At 30.5% G+C, this 19,426-nt stretch overlaps 1 protein-coding gene across 1 annotated transcript; it reads left to right on the top strand.

Moving 5' to 3' along the window:
- Positions 1-205: 205 nt before the first annotated feature.
- Positions 206-1,885, top strand: LOC121787569 (ethylene-responsive transcription factor RAP2-4-like). Its single transcript, XM_042186346.1, has one exon. It carries the CDS (start codon positions 638-640, stop codon positions 1,607-1,609), a length of 972 nt encoding a protein of 323 aa, XP_042042280.1. The 5' UTR covers positions 206-637; the 3' UTR covers positions 1,610-1,885.
- The last annotated feature ends 17,541 nt before the right edge of the window (positions 1,886-19,426 follow it).

The raw sequence follows: 19,426 nt of genomic DNA, 5'->3' as shown, positions 1-19,426 counted from the left end.
GCCACGTTTAGTAGTTCCACCTACAGCTGCCAATCGCTCAACACGTGTCGAATTCCAATTCGCCACCGGGAATATCGGATGAGGCATCATCTTCACGCTTCCGAAAATAACAAAAAAACATTAAAAAATCAGAGCTACAGAAAGAATGAGGGAAAGAGAGAGAGAGGAAGGCGCTGGCTTCTCCGCCTTTATAAGGCGGTCTCTACCTCCATTTCCAATAGAGAGAAAAAATTCAGTGAGGCAATCAGTAAAACAAGAGTGTTTTTTTACATTTTCGTTTAATTTCCCCCCCTTTCTACTGCTCCCCGCTTCTTGGATCCCTTTCTGTCATCCTCTGTCTTTCAAACTTCTTCATCTGATTTTTAAGGGTTTGCGTTTTTTCTTTTTAAAATCAAACCTTAATTTGGGCGAATTTCAGTTTTTGAAAGCCAGGTGATTTTCAGAATAGAGATCTTTTTAGTAAAGTTTGTTTTTTTTTTGGGTCTGATCTAATCAGTGAGGGTTTGTTTTTGTGTCCCCCACCTGTTTGATCATTTGCCTGTGTAGAAAAATCCCCTGTTTTTTCGGTTTTGGTTTAAAAACAGGTTGCTTTACTTTAGTTGTAGAAAATTTGTAGCTTTGTTTTTTCAGATTATCAATGGCGGCAGCTCTGGATTATTACGGTTGTAGCAGTTTCTCCTCAGATCCGTTGAGGGAAGAGCTTATGCAAGCACTTCAGCCTTTTATGAAGAGTGCTTCTTCTCCTCCTCCTCCTTCTTCTTCTTCTTCTTCTTCTTCTTCTTCCCCTTCTTCTTCGGATCTCTTTCTCTCCCCTTCTCCCTCCACCTCCGATTCAAATCTTTACTCTGGTTTCGGCTCAATTCCTTCAAGAGACGCAACAGTTGGTTTGAATCATATCACCCCATCTCAAATCTATCAAATCCAAGCTCAATTCCTCCTCCAACAGCAGCAGCAACAACAGCAGCACTTGCTCAATTACCGTTTCAACCAATTGCAACAGCAGCAGAGCAGCCAGTTCTCGAGCTTTCTCGGCCCGAAGCCCGTTCCGATGAAGCAAACCGGAGCTCCCTCGAAGGCAATCAAGCTCTACCGGGGGGTGAGGCAGCGCCACTGGGGCAAATGGGTGGCCGAGATCAGACTCCCCAAGAACCGCACCCGTCTCTGGCTCGGTACCTTCGACACGGCCGAGGACGCCGCCCTGGCCTACGACAAGGCCGCCTACAAGCTCCGTGGCGAGTTCGCGCGACTCAACTTCCCCCACCTCCGCCACCAGCTCGCCCGGGACTCCGATTTCAAGCCCCTCCAGTCCTCCGTCGACGCCAAGCTCCAGGCCATCTGCGAGAATCTCGCAGCCAATCCACCGAAACAGGGGAGCTCGAAGAAATCCGACCAGAAGCCTCGATCAACCCCAGAGGCCGAGGTTGTAAAGGCGGAGGCGGAGGCAGTGACGCCGTTGTCTTCGTCGTCTCCATCGCCCTCGGACGAGACGTCATCGTCTTCATCGCCCGAGTCGGATGTGACGTTCTTGGAGCCGTTGTTCGACGGGGGATTCGACGATTTCTTGCTGCAGAAGTACCCATCGGTGGAGATCGATTGGGCGTCTCTGTAATTTGGTTGCTGGTTGTTAGTTGAGGTTGTTTTGTTGGTTAAGAAAGTGGCATCTGCAGTGGATTTTTAGACATGTGCAGATGGCCTAGTAGTGTCGTGTTTAGTAGATAGGATGCTCTTCTCATCTCTTGATCAGCTGGTTGTTTTTTTATTCCATGCTTGGATCATGAGATGTCTTCTCTATTTCTAGTTTTCTACCTTGTACTTGCCTCTTTGTTTGTATGATAACTATCTTCCATCTTTAATAGTACAATCATGTGTTCTTCCTTGTATTAAACTTGATTGTTCATTTACACCATCCTTTAAACTACTATTTAAGAGTCACATTTTACTTTATTCCTCCATCCCTTAACTAAGGGACAGAACTTGCAACGCTCCGTCCCTTAATCGTCCCTTATTCCGTCCTTTAAATTGCTATTTTTTCAATTTCATTTTTTATTTTTTTTTCAACACAATTCAATTAAAACAAACACACTTCATTAAAATTAAAATAACATTACAGCATAAAATAAAAATACAACTTAAAATTTTAAAAAAAACATAATTAAAATCTTAAAAAAATAAAAATGACTTAATTTAAAATATAATTTTATATGGACATCCTTGAATGTTTTATGTTTAACTTTTGATGTGGGACAAAATCATTTTTGGATGTCTCTATAAAAGAGAAACAACCAAGAATGATTTTATCCCACATCGAAAATGAAACATAAAACATTGAAGGTTGTCTCTATAAAAGAGAAGCAACCAAGAATGACTTCGTCCCACATCGAAAGTGGAACATAAAACATTCAAGGTTGTCTCTATAAAAGAGAGGCAACCAAGAATAACTTTGTCCCACATCGAAAGTGGAACATAAAACATTCAAGGTTGTCTCTATAAAAGAGAAGCAAGCAAGAATGAGTTTCATAAATTCGCATGCCCATCAAATATATGTGGGCTATTACGAATTACTTGTATTTATTTATTTGTAAAAATTGTTTTTAAATATAAAAACAATTTTTATAAATAAAAAGTATTTTTTTTAAATTCGGGTCTAAAAATTTCAAACAGAAACTAGACCATAAGAATCGATATATTGGTTATGTTTCAATCCGTGAGAAGTCATTTTGGTTCTAAATCTGATTCAATTCGTGATGGACTATTTCGTTGAGTTTTACATTACTATTTTTAATTTTTCACTTATATTAATCAGTCGATATACAACAATTCAACAAGTGATGTTAGCTTTACAAGTGTTGACTTCAACTTCTTATAATGTATTCATCCGGTTTACATAGATGATTATGCTTCTTAATCTCAATATGTAAATAACTTCATTTGACTTGCACACATATGACTAAATACAAACAAGATTTCAAATTTTCAAAATTTAGTTTTGAAACTAGAAATCATTGATCAAAATCCAAGCACATACACACTAAAATTGAACATTAAAACCAAACCTAACAACCCAAACAAAAGAGTCAAGATTTCGTGTGTCATTGAAAATTGATGGTGGTTAGGCTGTCGTAAGAGTATATGTCAAAAATTAATAAATTAGATGGAAATTCAACTGTGAAATTTATTCAACATTAATGATCTAAGCTACATGTGGAGCTTCATCATTCACTACACTTATCTAACCGTGGAAATATGTTTATTAGTTTGACATTTTCAATGCCTTGTCGCAAAGGGAGTGGCTAATCGAATTTTGAAGAGGCGTTTTTCCTTTCCTTTTTGCATAATTAATGATTTTATAATTTTATATATAATAGTACAAAACTTAAATATACTCCTATATTTTGCTTCTAGAAAGTTTTACCGTCTGAAACAAGCAGTTTGCCAGTTACGTTGCCTCTAGGCAAGATTTTCTCAAGTTTTCTAAGTCAATATACTTCATGATATTTCATTTTTGTATAGGCTAATATTTACTCTAATAGTTATTAGATAGATAGAAATGTTAAGCTACATCCCTTAAGTGAGGACTGTCCGTAAACATCACTCTCGCTTCATGCACTTTTAGCATTATTTATTTTATACTATTAACATTAGTTTTGATTTCAATATACAAATTATATAAAATCAAAATTCGTTTTACAAATTTACTTGATGTTAAAGATAAAATTCAAAAATATAATTTTTAATTAATGATGTTAATAACTTTTTTAACAAATGCATAAACTAGTGATAATAATGGCATTTTAAGATGTGCTATTTTTATGGAAACGAGTGATTTTCATAGAGGAAGTCCTAGTTTTGTCATTTTATAATGGATGACAACTGGATTATTGCAATAATAAGCCACTGATAAGCAGAAGGTCTTAGTCTTAATTTGTAAATGTGAAACCTAATTGGCTAATGGCTCTCTTATCAATTTGACTAATTGATGCATTTACTTAAAGTTAAAGGCTCCAAACACGATCCATTACTCAAGGAGCTTTATAAGAAGAAACAAACAAGTAATAGTATTACGCAATAATAAGTTCCTTGGTCATCCTCTCATTTTTTGAAAATTGAGAAAAAATATTCTGAAAAGCGAATTAATTTAATATCCAAATCCCTTACCTTATAAATCGAGAAATAAAGGGTAAAAAAAATTAATGATTCACACATATTATTAAGTAGTGTAAATTCAATTACAATTACAATTACAATTACAATTATAAAAATATATTTTCTCTTTATTTATGTATGCAATTATGATCGGTTAAATATACCACATATCAACATACAAACAAATATTTGCTCGTAAAAAAGGGACCAAATCCATTTCCAAGTTCCAATTTCGATACCTTCTAAATTAATTTTAAAAAATAAATTAATTTATAACTATTTATTAAATTATTAATAATTAAACATAAATAATCGATAATGTTATCATCGCATTATGTCAACCTCTTAGGAGATTTCGTCGTATTGACAACGTAGTGTAGATTTAGATGACCAGTGCGTAGAAAATAATATTCTGTCTTTGATGCCAATAAACATCATTTGAATAAAACATGCTTAAACTATGGTATTCACTGTAATATAATACAAAATGATAAAGTTGAAAGCTATTAAAAATAGAGAATATTATTGACCTAGACGTAGAATCTTATCTCGTAACCGTAGAAATTGAAACATAAGGGAATATGTAATAACCAATTGCTCACCCCAAATGTCTCATCACTAAGTAATAATTTTCGTTCCTCTCACTATGGAAAGACAATCTATATTTCCAAAAATTGGGAGAGGGAAAACCACACTAAAATATAAAGAATCCTTCATATACGATCACTCCAAAACCCCTATATATATTTTGCCCTCTTTTCTAGCTTATTTGATGGACTAGAGTAGGCTTTTAATTTTTTAAAATAAAGGCATAGAATTTGTGGTAAAGTTGGTGTGAACAAGGGGTGAAAAATTGTACCAAAAGTTATTCTTTGAAGATGATGATGATGATGATGGTGGTGGTGGAAGAAGAAAAGAATATAATCAACTTGCAAGGTTCTACTTTACATGCTTGGTTGAGGTGGCTTAATCCTCGACTCAAGCACAATGAAAAATATTATAAGTCGGGTTGGCTTGACACTAATTTAATTTTATTATAATATATGGAGATCCAAAAGCATTTTTACATTTTTGCATAATAATAGGAGTCCAATTTTCCTATTTCAGTCAGTCTGTGAATAGCAGTCGCGGTTTATTTTTACAATAAATAGTAAGTAGCTCGACATTCCACTAACTCACATTTTCAAAAAAACAACTTTACCGACGGAAGTTTCAATACGTAATTCCTATTTTTCCGTCGATAAACAATGTTTCCGTCCGCGAATTGACGTCGGGTTGTGTTTTCCATGTATTTGTTTTTTTAAGTGTTAAATGGATTGGGTTTAGATAGGAAGTGGGTAATAATTGTATATGGTTAGCTACTACCCAAATCCATTTATACAAACAGGCTTTGATGGTGCCATATTTAACATTCATTCATCATCTATGTAAGTTAATCATAGTATAAATTGCAACCCTAGTGAAATTAGTACGATAGTATTTTTATGATTATTTAACCAATAAGATTAGTATATTACAAAAATTGATGAGTTGACAATGGACTAATTAATTAAATTTAACAATTAAAAGGGAGGATAGTCAAAGGATATTACAATAGGGATTTTTTAAGCAGGAGAAAGTGGACGAAGGAATTGAACCTTTGAGCATATTTTTCATACAAAAGAGTGTAAATTGTGCTAGAATTGGGGATGAATTTATTGGAAAATGTCAGAGAACTAATTATTCCTAAAACAATCACCCAATAAAATAGAAAGTTATTGCATGAAGGTAATCATCTAAATAATTTCAATTGTTTACTTCTATGAACTTTGATTTTAGACTCAAATATTCATTCAAAATTTACGACTTTTTTCTTTGAGAAAAAAACCCAGTACATAAAGCCTACTATACCTGAAGAATATGGCCCATGGGCTGATAAACAACTTTCTCAAGCCCAATATAAATTAGGCAAATTTGATTATTCTTAATACATTAGAAGCTAGCCCATTAGAGAGTGTTTTTATTGGAAAACTAGTGATATCTGTGGGCCGAGATGAAATCAAGTTGCTTAAATGGGCTTAGGCTACAATAATTTTCTCTATTGTTATAATTTTACAAAATCAAAAGGGAAGCAAACACTTTGGTTTTTATTTTGCAAATTCGTTTCTATTACAATGAAATTAAACTAAATATGTATAATATTTAACTAGAGTTTACATGTATAGTGTTTAACCGAAACGATACGAAATCTTTTTTATGTGTATAATATAAATTAGTGAAGAGAGACAGTCATGATGAAGGGAGATAAACAAAAGTTACTAATGAAATATCTTAAACAAGTAGTAATTAAAGATATAGTTTTAAAGCACTATATCGAAAAAGGTTATTTGCTTCTGGCGATACTGAAAGTTGCAGGTAGACGAAAGCGACAGACAAAAAAGAGAGAGGAAAAAACGATATTTAAAAAAAATCAAAACACGATTTAACCATCGACCGATCCAAGATCGAACCAATGATTTTTCTGTCAAAATTCTTCCGGTTTTCTTTGTCAAAATCGTACAAGTCGAGCCGACCGATCCGGGCCATTTTCAAAATTCTAGCCATAGGCATGGAATTTGAAGTGAATGTATAAATATTAGACTTCACCACTTTAATAAACTATTCCAACACCACAAGTGTATCCATCCATCAACATAACCCTACTTTGCATCATCTAATCATGTCCATCAATTTTATTTTTGTACCTCAATATGTGTTGTGTGTGAGACTACATGTCATTTCATCATTTGCTTAGATATTTTCTAACATGAAGCCTAGCCATACATCCCCACTTTAGTATTTAAGGTTTGTAAACCATATTGTGTTCCTTTTTAAGAAATACTTATACTTTCTATATATATTTGACATAATTAATTATGCTCAAGACTTATAGGTTGAAATCAAGCCTAACAAATTCTAATGTCATTTTTTATTTTGATAATTAATTTCGTAAGATTTTAAATTGCCAATTGCATGCCAACGTGACAACCTTGTACCTATTCTACTAAATGCGAGAGCTTTATTATACAAGATTATATTAACCCTAAAATAAAACCCATGTACACTATATTAATTTATTTAGAGCAATATGAGTTGTTGGGCACAATGCTCTATAATTGTTCGATTATTGGTAGGGGACCATTTTTCTTAGAAATCACTTAATATTTAGGATTGAATGTGAAATAAATGGTGAATTGACATATCAAGAATGAACACTTCTACATGAGTTGAATTTAGCAATTTGTCTGCCTGCTACATGCTTGTCATATCAGACCTGCACCTTATCACTCTGAAATAAATTCATGTTGCCAAATATAATTGAAGCTAAATGCATAACGAAATAATAAAAACGAAAAAAAAAAGTTATAGGAAAAGACAAATTTGGAGTGATAATTTGACTAAATTGAATTGGTTTGATCATCAGTTTGGCACAGACCAGCAAACGATATTTAGAAGAAGAAAAAATATGTATATATACGTTTTACAATTTAAGGCATTGTTTTGTTACTACATGGTATGTTTTCCCTTCTAAATCGACTTTTTTGCTCCTAAACATTTACAAAATTAACTTTACTTTGAAAAATGTGGTTTTAACTCGTTAAGCATTATTATTTGTGAATGACAAACGAAACCTGAAATAATGCCATAGGTAGTCAATTCTGCATTGGATAAAAGAAAAAATACATACCCTTTATTTTAGAATAAGTGGCTCTCATTCTTCTATCCTAGCTTTTTCCGAAGTCGCTGAATATTAATGACTCTAATCTTGACCCTATTGTCGCATCGAAATTCAATGTATGGGAAAATATTTATTTTTAATAAATTCAAATACATCTAGATTTGCTATCGAAGCATCCAAAAAAAAGGAGTTGTATTTGACTTATACTACCTCCGTCCCATATTAAGTGTCATATTTAGTGTGGGTGCAGGTTTTAAGAAATGTAAAGAAAAGAGGATTGAATAAATTTGTGGACTATGAGTCTCACTTGTATATATTAGTTTTATAATAAAATGTGAGTAACATTGGTTGGTGGAATGTGAGGTCTACTTACTATTTATGGTAAAAGTAAAATGTGACTCTTATTGTGAGACGAACTGAAATGACAAAATGTGACCCTTAATGTTGGACGAAGGTAGTACTTAGAGATGGAAGTCTTCCTTCATCTCGAAACGATAAAGTAAGATCAAGTTCATGAACTTATTATTTCACAAATTTTACTATCGAAAGCAATTAATTTCATATTTTTCATTCCTTATCTTAATCCCGAATATTTTTCTTGGTAAAAAATAATCATAATCATTAGTAATAGATGCGTACAATAGAAATATTAATTTGTAAATTATTTTCATGTTTTCGAATACCAAACTTACATGTGTCGATCTTGCTTTTCTTGTGTATCATGTTTCACTCTAATAACTGAAGGAGATATGTTTGGTTTAATTTTACACATAGCTAGTGATTCATAAATCTAAAATTTTTGGAAAGGATAAAAATCAATTCTTGATTCCAATTAATCCTCTCCATGAACCTTCCCCATATTTGTTAAAGGTACTTAGGTTTTTGCAATTTTAAGAATTAAATACTTTTCCAAAGTTGATGTTCCCTCGTGGAACACCATCATTCTGACCTGGACTCTTGTAGGAAGGGCCCATAGCTTCACATCGTTAAAAATTCAAAGACGACAAAAAAAACAACACTAACACTACTTTTATTTTAGATGTTAGATGTAACAATCTTTTTTCTTAATTCCATGATGATTATGGCGTCTTTTTCTTAATATTCTTTATAAAAAAAAGTCTAGCATACATGTCAATTCAAACACTCCATTAATACACTTATGTTCGGATCTTTATAAAAATAATTAGTACTAAATTATTTTTCGAACTATACCTTGAATTTTAAAAAAATTTATCCTTATAATTAACTTGCTATTGTATAAAACAATTATTAAGTAATGCATATATATAGAAAAATTATGGGGAAGTTGTATCAAGAAAGGAATTTTCTTAAAATGTTGTCAAGAACAAATTTCTACACGCATCTTGTGCATATTTTTATAATAATAATAATAAGATATGTAATCTAGTAGCCATATCAACCAATAATGCAATGCAAACACATATCATGATAAAAAGGGAAACTAAAGCATACATGCAATAGACATTGTAGAGTCTAATCAAGATGTGACATAGAACCCTAATTGCACATGCAACACATAATTCAAATTTGAAGAAGGATAAGATGATAGAGTTTATGATCCTATGACTCTTTTTCAACCCTAATCTACCAAAAAAAAGTACTGAGATTAAAAAGAAGAGATTTTGAGATAAGGAATACAATGCTATGTGTAAAAAGACATGTGCATTTTGCCATTATCATATCTTGATATCCATAGATTTTAATAATTTATAATGAAAAAATATTGATTTTGATATATGGTTGAGGTCAATCTTGATATGGCTATTGAATTAATTAGATAGGATGAAGATTTGATTACTTAAACTACGAATCACTTCTTAACTTATAGTTATACAACTTCTTTTTTTAGTAAAGTGAAAACGGTTAACTTTAATTTGATAGTATAGTTATAGTATTAGATTTGAAGTAAAAGACAAACTTTATAATACATGCTTCTAGGGCTTAGAATATATCCTTATAGTTGTAGATCTTATTTTTGTAGACGATAGCGTGTAACTCTCGTCACTCCACCAATAAATTCGAACCTCGTATCTTATACCTAATTTCCTTTCACTGGGTTTGAATAACTTATTGGCAAATTTTTATCAAACTCTCAACTCTATGAAAGGACAAAATATCAAAGTGTAAGTAGAGAGTGATTTTGAAAAATCACAATAAGAGTGCTATATTGCTTATGTAGATAGTGTGACATGGTTCTCCTTCCTCTACTTGTAAAATAATGAATTTTGACTATTAATCTAAGGAGATGTGAATTGGGCCTCCCCTAATAGATCTCTATCTTGATTAAATCAATTCCAATGTAATCAAGATCTATTAAGGTGCTATAATCAAGTCCGAATTTAACCAAAATTAGTTTCATGTTTTGTTGCTATTTAAGAGTGCTAGAGTTTTGATTTAGCCTTATTCAAAACATCTCTTTGAGATAATATCACTTTGTCACACCGAGAGACACGATTGTATAAAGTTACAATACTAATCGCCACCTATTCTATGCAGAATGAGTACCGTATATATGATCATTGCACTTATATATTTGGAATTAAATAATTACTAAGACCTCCTACTTAGATTAACCAACAAGAGAATACTGCAATCCATTTGAGTGTTATACCTAGGGCTGAGGAAAAATACCGAAATACCGAAATACCGGCCTTATCGTACCGAAAAAATATCGAAAATACCGAATTTTTGGTATACCGTGACTTTCGGTACGGTATGATACCTTACCGAAAAATTTCGGTAAGATAACGGTATGGATTTTCAAATACCGCGGTATACCGCTGCATACCGAAATTCGGTATATACCGTAAATTAAGGTATATACCGTAAACTAAGGTATATACCACAAAAATATAAACACAATTATATATAAAATATATTTTATATATTTTTAAATTATAAAATCTATTGTGAAATATAAATATAATTATGAATAAATTATATTTAATTTATTTTTAAAATTATAAAATATAAATAATATTCTAAAAAATCTAATTTTCTATTTTAATTGATGTTGAAAGTAAGGTATACCGAACTTCGGTATGGTATACCGAAAATGAGGTACGGTATCGGTATGGAAATTCGTCATACCGAAAATAAGGTATACCGAAGTTCGGTATACCGAAAACTTTGGTAAGGTAAAGGTATGATTTTTTCGCATACCGTATTTACGGTAAGGTATACGGTATGGTGGGTTCGGTAAGGTATACCGTATCTACCCACCCCTAGTTATACCATGCCAGTTTTACCACCCATCCAATATAGATTGTCGACATCTTTCTAGGTTGTGAATCTTAATTTTCTTCTACAAAGATCTGACTGAAAGATCTCTACAATTTAATTAACAATTATGATAAAAAAAATATATTTGTGTGATAAATTAATTTATTCTCCTATACTTGAGAAATAATATCAGTACAATATACAAAGCAGAACTGTAGATGCAATGGGGTAAACCCTCTCCTAGACTAGAACCGAACCAAACCAAACCGAATCACACTCATGGGCGGATCCAGCCCTTTAGAAGGTGGGGCATTTGCCCCTCCTCACCTCTTCCCCTCCATTCTATATTTGTTACAAATTTTCATGTATATATGTAAAATTATACCAAATGCCCCTTCTCAAAAATGAAAAACTTATCTATATAGTAGTATAATTTTTCCCCTCTTGTAGTAAATTCCTAGCTACCTTAATATTGAACGCTCATAAATCTTCAAACCATGTCGCATAATTAATACTATAATTCTATATGGTCAAACTTATTTTGAAAAAAGTGTATCATTTACGTAAAATAACTTGTGTATTACTGTATTAGGCATTGATGGGTTAAACAGACCGAACGCTATTTTCTAACAAAATTGTTCTCGTTCAATAATACTATACCTTATACCTCATATTAATATTATTCTCGTTCAATAATGTGACAGTCACCTTTATACCTCATCGTGTACAAACCTAATCTTTTGATACCTTATAAAGTTTCTTAAATAAAACTCATCCCCACAAACTATTTCGAGGGAGATATGCTGCCCATTTCATAAAGAAATAATCTGTCTGTCCACTATATCCACAATAGGACAAATACTATTTTCTATCATGATTGTTTGTGTTTTCGTATACATAAATGATGTGAAAATTATATATTTACACCCAAATTCTTAATTAATTGTTAAATCAATAATGTAATTTTGACTTTTACTTACTAGTACTATCCAATATACTCCATATCAAATTTATTTAGTAGTATCAAATTTTTATTGAGTGGAATTATTACACATGGAAATATCTTTTTATTTGGCGAAATGAAATTTGAATTAACATATATATTCCATCAAAAACAACATGAATAATGCCTTTTCTTTTTCACTTTATTCTGCCCCTGACTATTCCAACTTTTATTCTTACAAAAGTATAATCTCTTTTATTTGCATCTATTTACAGAATAAATAAAGGAGGGTGACTTTGCTGAATCACTGGAAAGGACAAAGGAGAATAATATATACACATCATATAAACTCCGACCTAATAGTATTATTTATGAAAAGAAAACTAGAATAACTCGATAATATCTTTATTTGTTTCTTGGATATATTCGTGCATATATATATCAATTATGTATGATTATTTATTATTTAAAAAATATACATATTCGCTTATTCAAGGAAAATACTTAAAATAAGGGATTGAGATTTATTCCTTAACACGGGTTAAATTTCCATGTAAAATATAATCTCAAAAAAATATTCAATAAATATATATTATCAGTAGTATTTACATGGAACAACATAAACTACCATTTAAATTATGAAATCTCATATACGAAAACATGCAGATATTTAATTTATTTATCATGAGATGAATTATTATTATTATTATTATTATTATAATATAAATAAACCAACATCAATTGTGTCACATTTATATCAACAACCGAAAGTTTGAATGTCTTATTACAAGGGCAGTTATGTTGGTTAGTTGTCACATTTGTGGCCTTCCAACTCTCTCTATCTCTCTCCTCAAACACACACACACACACACACACAAAGTCTTCATCAATTATTGTTCATCAAACCACCACTTAATTTTGTCCTTTTCATCAAAATGAAAAATATATCTATGATATGAAGTCTTGTCATGACATATTATGTGTATACTTTCCATGAAAAATAGAAACACAAATTCTTCTCTAACTAGTTTCCGAATGTGTCCAATATACTAAAATTGCACTAATTAATTGTGTCTACATCCAAACTTTAAAATTGAGATGGGTATAGTTTTATTAAGTCTTAAAAGTATTTGCCGAACTTAATATCTATGGTTGGACTAACCATCAATCAAAATGAAAATTATTCCAAAATAAATCTTCGAATTATGTCTGTCTAAAAATATCCTACTGTCGTGGCAGATAGTCATTACTTGACTAATTTAATGTAATTATTTTTTCAACCAACATCATGATATTTTATTTAGTGGAATTCCTATTCTAATGGGACTTGGTAGATTTGACAGTTAAATCGGTTATAAGTTAAGTGGGCCGAGTTTAGTTATGATTATAGCCATTATCTATGGGCCGTCTACGACTTTTGCTTTTCATCCTTTTTATCCTCCGAGTTAAAATTACATACAATTTCATAAAAGTTCACATATATAGATGAGTAATTAGTACTCCATTTAAATAACTAACCTTTCTCGAATTTTAGTTTTGCGTCCTAACTTTCAAGTTTATCTGTGGAATATTAAATTATTGACTTAGTTTAGATTTTACAATCAAATTATTAATTTATTTTAACTTTGCAACCAATCAAGAAGGACTGGCATATTTTGTTGACTTACTTATTTAGCACTATTAAACATTAATTAAAATATCTCCACATTTTAGGCAGTGAAATAACATCGTATTACACTAAATTAAATAATTTTATATGTTGAATTTCACATGCGGATTTTAAATCTGGTATGCAAAATTAAAATCTTGCGAAAATTTAGAAATTTATAGGCCTAAATAGTTTGTACATGTAAACTCGATAGTAAGCATGTGAGTCTAAATACAGTGGCCGATCAGATGGTGCTGGGATCTATCGATTCCATCTTTGGCCCGTGAAGGACTAAAATTCCACTAAAATCGGCTTTTAGAGTTGTTGGTTTCACATGATAATATCTATGTCGATTATCATACTAACCTTTGCCTTTCAACGTGGACAAATGGACAACATCTTTTTTTTTTACTGTATTTGACACTACATGTTTAGTTTTCGTAGATGTGTCGATACAATATCCAAAATTAATGGTCAGTGTGATTCATCATTCAAGGCGTGATATAGTAAAAGAACACAAATAATAATTATTTGTTAAATATAGGAAAGAAAAGGGGTTTTGCTTTTTGATGTTAATTTGACCTTTTCTTTTCCTTGGCAACCAAGTTCGACGCCTCAAACACCTCGCGAATTTCGATGACCTTTTTGGGTTTTTAGAATCTTTAAATATAAATTAATACTCTTTGGATTCTAGGTTTCAATAATTGTTGGTTTTGGTCACGTTGCGTTTTTGACTACCTTAGTTTTCTTAGTGAACACGATTTGATATGTAATGTATCATTGAACATGCAAACTGTCAACATGTCTTTTTTTATTAAGCCTAGATTCGATATTTCATATTGCTTATATATTTTTATATTCTAGACACAATCACTTATTAAAATGTTTAGCATTAAAAAAATAAATTAAAATCAGATTGTCGTATAAATTTGAGAGTAATCTGTGATATATTATGCAATTCCTATTGTTCCTTTGTTTTAATTACATAGAAAAAAAAAGTAAAATAAAAATATATTGTGTTCCTTCTGCGAATTCATACGAATAGAATATAATACCATTTTAACCGAATATATTTTTGGGGCGGTTGGAAAATTTTTAGCCAAAATATTCTTTTACTCACAGTCAAAGAATCATTAGGTGTTGAAATTAAAGATCAACTAAAAAGAATCTAAATTATTCATGCATTGGAATTCAACATGTTGCGGATATAGTGCTGATTGCCAACTAAAGCTTACATTTTAATTGAAAATTATAGCGATCGCATATATTTTCCATTTCTTACCATGCATTTATGACTTTAGCTAGGTAATTATTTAAGCTAATAATGCACGTAAATTATTCAGTTTCATTTGTTCAATTAAGGCATATCGATTGAATAACTAAAAATAAATTATTTTCATGCTCATTTCGGTTCAATTATAATCATAAATCGAAAACATACATACACAGTGTTACGGTGTAAGATTAATGGTAGCCACCGATGGCTAGTTTCTCCCATGGATGGACTTAGCTCTGACCAAGCCGCTGCTCCAGTGGGGGCCAAGCAGCGATGGTAGCCACCAATATCATTTAACAATATTGTTATTAATTTACTTTTTTTAAGCATCGGCTTACCTTAGTAATTTCATCCATCAAAGAACAAAATGAGCTTATTTATTTTATTAATTATTAGACTTTAAATGCAAACTCTTTTACCACTAAATATAGACACACTAATGAATTAATTCATTTAATTAGCACCTAAGTCAAATAAATGCTAATGGTGGAAATGTATATATCAATCGCAAGTTAGTAATAGTGACCATGGTTCTTTCAAAAGAAAAAAATCACTTAAAAATAAGAGTTAATTATAGTTTTTATTTCTAGAATATAATTCGAATTAATAAGCGATTGTTCTGGCTAATTTTTTTGAGCAACGATTAGGGAGCACATAAGAGCCGTGAAATGCAATTTAACTAGGACTTGTTCGTGTTTGGCAACCACTTTCGTACTTGCTGAACGTTTTCGTTTCATTAATGTCATAATTTTAGAGTTTGAATTGTTTTATACCAACTTTGAATGGATTTTAACTCAGGTTCTTCTAATATCATCCACAAACTCATTCTAATAACGATTAATAAGTTTAATACGTGTTTGTGTAAGTTGTCTAGTGGTAGTATGGTAATATCTGAGGCAACGGATTGCGGGTTCAGGTCTATTTCATAACACCTTATTTAAACTTATATTTATTTGTCTATAAAAATAAACAAAATACGTTTGAATTTAATGGTATGTCGTATTGAATTGAGCTCGAGCTAGTCTTATTCAATTAGTTATACTACAATTTATACAAGTCAAGTTCAAAGTCAAGTATAAACTTAATTATTGAATTGCGGTCGGGCTCGAGCTACAAAGTATTAAATATTAATAGTCAAATAATTTGAGCTGCAACTATAAATTAGTAGTAGTCTACAATATATATACACGGGATACGAAATGACTTTTGACTCTAACTATATTTTTAATATTTTCCAGAAAGATTTCATTCACAAAATGGGGATCATAAATAGAATTCAATTCTTTCGTAGGATTCTGTCGAGTTATTGAAGGATCTACTATTTTCTAATTTTGCATTTTTTACAAAAGAAATAAGTACATAGAAAACAAGAGGTTTTTTAATTTCAAATGTCACCTATATGGGGCCTTTTGTGACATAATATGAGTGATATCGAATAATAACAAATATACAAATGGCCATCAAAAAGAAAAATTGAACATTTTCTACCATATATTAAGATGCAATATTCTTCACATCTCTAAATTCGAGTAAGTTTCATTAAAGTTAGATGTAATCAACCAAGAATCAGGAATAAAATCACAAATAGAAGCATATTCTGTCCCATAAATAATAAAGTGTCACTCAAATAAAATAATGTTAGCTTCTCCAACCATGCTCTAAATCCCATAAAGAGCTTAGGACATCAACTCATAATCACACAATTCATGTGTTATTTTTAATTATTACATTTGTTTCTTTTTTTATATTTTAACTGATCAATAACTAATTGTTACCAAATTTTATTTTAAATGTATAGTTATTGTATTAAATTATTTAGATATTTTAATTCTCTAATAATGATCACATATTAACTATTTCTGAATACAAAAGTGAAACTATAATTAAATTATTATACGACTTAAAATAAAGTTTCAGCACCCGTATAGTATAACTCATGATAAAAATGGTTTTAGAAACAAGAACTTGTTTACATACATACATGGTGTATTGGTTAATTAAATCTAATTAGAATTAAATATTTTTTAATAAAAATTGATCAAATATAATTATAATCTAAGGATTAATGTACCGTGCATCAAAATACAGTAGCCGTTTGTGCTTTCTTATAAATATTACTAAGAAACGATCTTCAACTTTAACTTTTTTGGAAGCATTCTACTCAACTAGAATATGACTTGTCATTAATTACAATTAAAATAAAAAATAATTCGTTTATTGGACTTTAATAAAATATTTATTTCACTCACTCATATCTTCGGTCTATTCTTATGCTCCTAACTATTTTCCGATATTAAAGTTAAACCATCATTCTATTCTTAAGGTACATAAAAAGAGATAATAATATGAATATTTAAGCATTAATCAAATCATTATTGTTCTTTTTAAATTGGCGATGATTATGGCGTAGAAGACGGTGTCACTTTTTAATTAAAAATATGTTCCTTTATGATACTTTGATTCAGTTCATTGTTTTTTTCCTTAATTTCTAATTAAATAACTTTTGCAGTAGTTCTATTTTAAGGTTCTCTCCGACCAAAGCCAGTAGTTTCCAAGATTCTGTGTTCCTGAATTTGCCTCTGGTTTAGGCCAATATAAAGATATGTGGATCAAATATTTAGTGTTAATTAATTCTATTTTTTTAATGTGGATCTACTTCAATATAAATCTAAATTGGAATTTAATTGGACCTTTTTATTTCATTATAATTAGCTAAATAGTTTAGATGCGTGAAATTTATTTCTCTATAAGAATGACTGATCAGTATCCTATTTATTCATCTTTCAATTTAATAGTATATAATTTACTAAGATAACATACAACGAATTACGCATTAATTAAACGATTTGATTAATTTTCAGCTACACATATTTTTAATTGAAATTTTATGAATTGGGACGAAGAATAATACAAAAATTCTAATTACTTTATATATTTGGAATATGACATTAGACAAAGAATCATATACTTTAAATGGTGTGAGCCAATAAAAATTCTTTCAAAGGTTCTCTAATGAAATATATTCCCGATATCGTATTTACGATCTTCTTTCGGTGTTATGTGTTATTGTGTTTATTTTATTTAATAGGATGAGTTGATAAGAAAATAATTCAGGTTAATTATTTCCACAAGACTATTTCATTTATTTTAATTTACTGACACAAGGTTTAATTATTTCCATAACATTTAAAATCGGCATCGTTTGAGGTTATAGAATGGGATATAAACAACCAAAATCCATTTCTTACGGGTTTTGAGCCCTAACTTTTGCTCATCCTTCGTGGGTGAAATATATTTTTAATATCTAAAGTTTGACATAATACTATTATTTAAGGTTTTTAATTTTAAAAATATTGTTACATATTTTTGAATTTGGATATAATATTAAAAGACTTTTTCACTTTTTAGAATTTTTTGGTCAAAATACCATGGAGCCTTAAATGGATATTTTTATCAAGCTAGTTTCTTCATTTTTTTAATCTCTTCTTTCCCATCTTTATTTTTAAGATTAAATAATCTAAAACGAAATAATTATATTACAGCATTAGATTATTAATATGGTTGAATATATTACATCATTCTATTTTAATCTGAAATTTAAAGAAGAGATGAGAGAGATGAGATAAAAAAGTATAGAAAATTGATAAGAATAGCCATAAGTTTTGAAAGACATTTCGGTCCAAAATAACCAAATGTGTGAAATTCCTTTGAGAATATTTCATTCAAATTCAGATATGAGCAACAATATATTTAAATATATCTATCAATAATAAAATAAAGTCATCTACTTGTATTATACAAGAGTCATATGCACGTGGTTCACCTAATATTTTTGGTCAAGAGTCATCGCATGAGCCAAAAATCCCTCTAAAAGATGATGAATGAAAACTTAAATGCTGTTTTTTTAATCATTAATCAAATACTTTGAGAATATGAGACTATCTAAAAAAATAAGCCATCATTACGAACTCCATAATATATAGACATGTAACAAATTAGAAAAAGAGAAAAATAATTGGTGAAAATAGAACAAATATATGTGAAACATTATCACTGCCATTCTGACTCTGAGTCACTGCCACTCTTACTCTTTCTGTCTGTGTTTGATTTTTGACTAACAGACCAAAATGAAAATCAGTCCTTCTACAAAACAAAATATCAACCGAATTTTATGGTGTGTACTTTGATAATATGGTACTCCCTCCGTCCCGGACTACTTACACTTATTTTCTTTTTGGGCGTCCCAAGTTATTTGCACTCTTTCCATTTTTAGTAAAAAATTTCACCTACAGCCGTAATATTTGACTTTGCTATACACGCATTCCTTAATCTCCGTGCCGAAAAGGAAACGTGTGAGTAGTGCGGGACGGAGGGAGTACTTCTATAAATTTTATTTACAATATTTTTTCAGTGAATTGATAAAGATAGAATAATGTAAGAATTATATATAATATTCTTTTATGAGTTAATAAAGAG

The sequence above is a fragment of the Salvia splendens genome, chromosome 22 (assembly GCF_004379255.2).
Source record: "Salvia splendens isolate huo1 chromosome 22, SspV2, whole genome shotgun sequence".
NCBI lineage: Eukaryota > Viridiplantae > Streptophyta > Magnoliopsida > Lamiales > Lamiaceae > Salvia > Salvia splendens.
This window is presented reverse-complemented; position numbering and strand designations above follow the sequence as displayed.

Coding starts and splice junctions, on each gene's coding strand:
- LOC121787569 (XM_042186346.1), top strand. CDS start 638: ATGGCGGCAGCTCTGGATTATTACGGTTGTAGCAGTTTCTCCTCAGAT.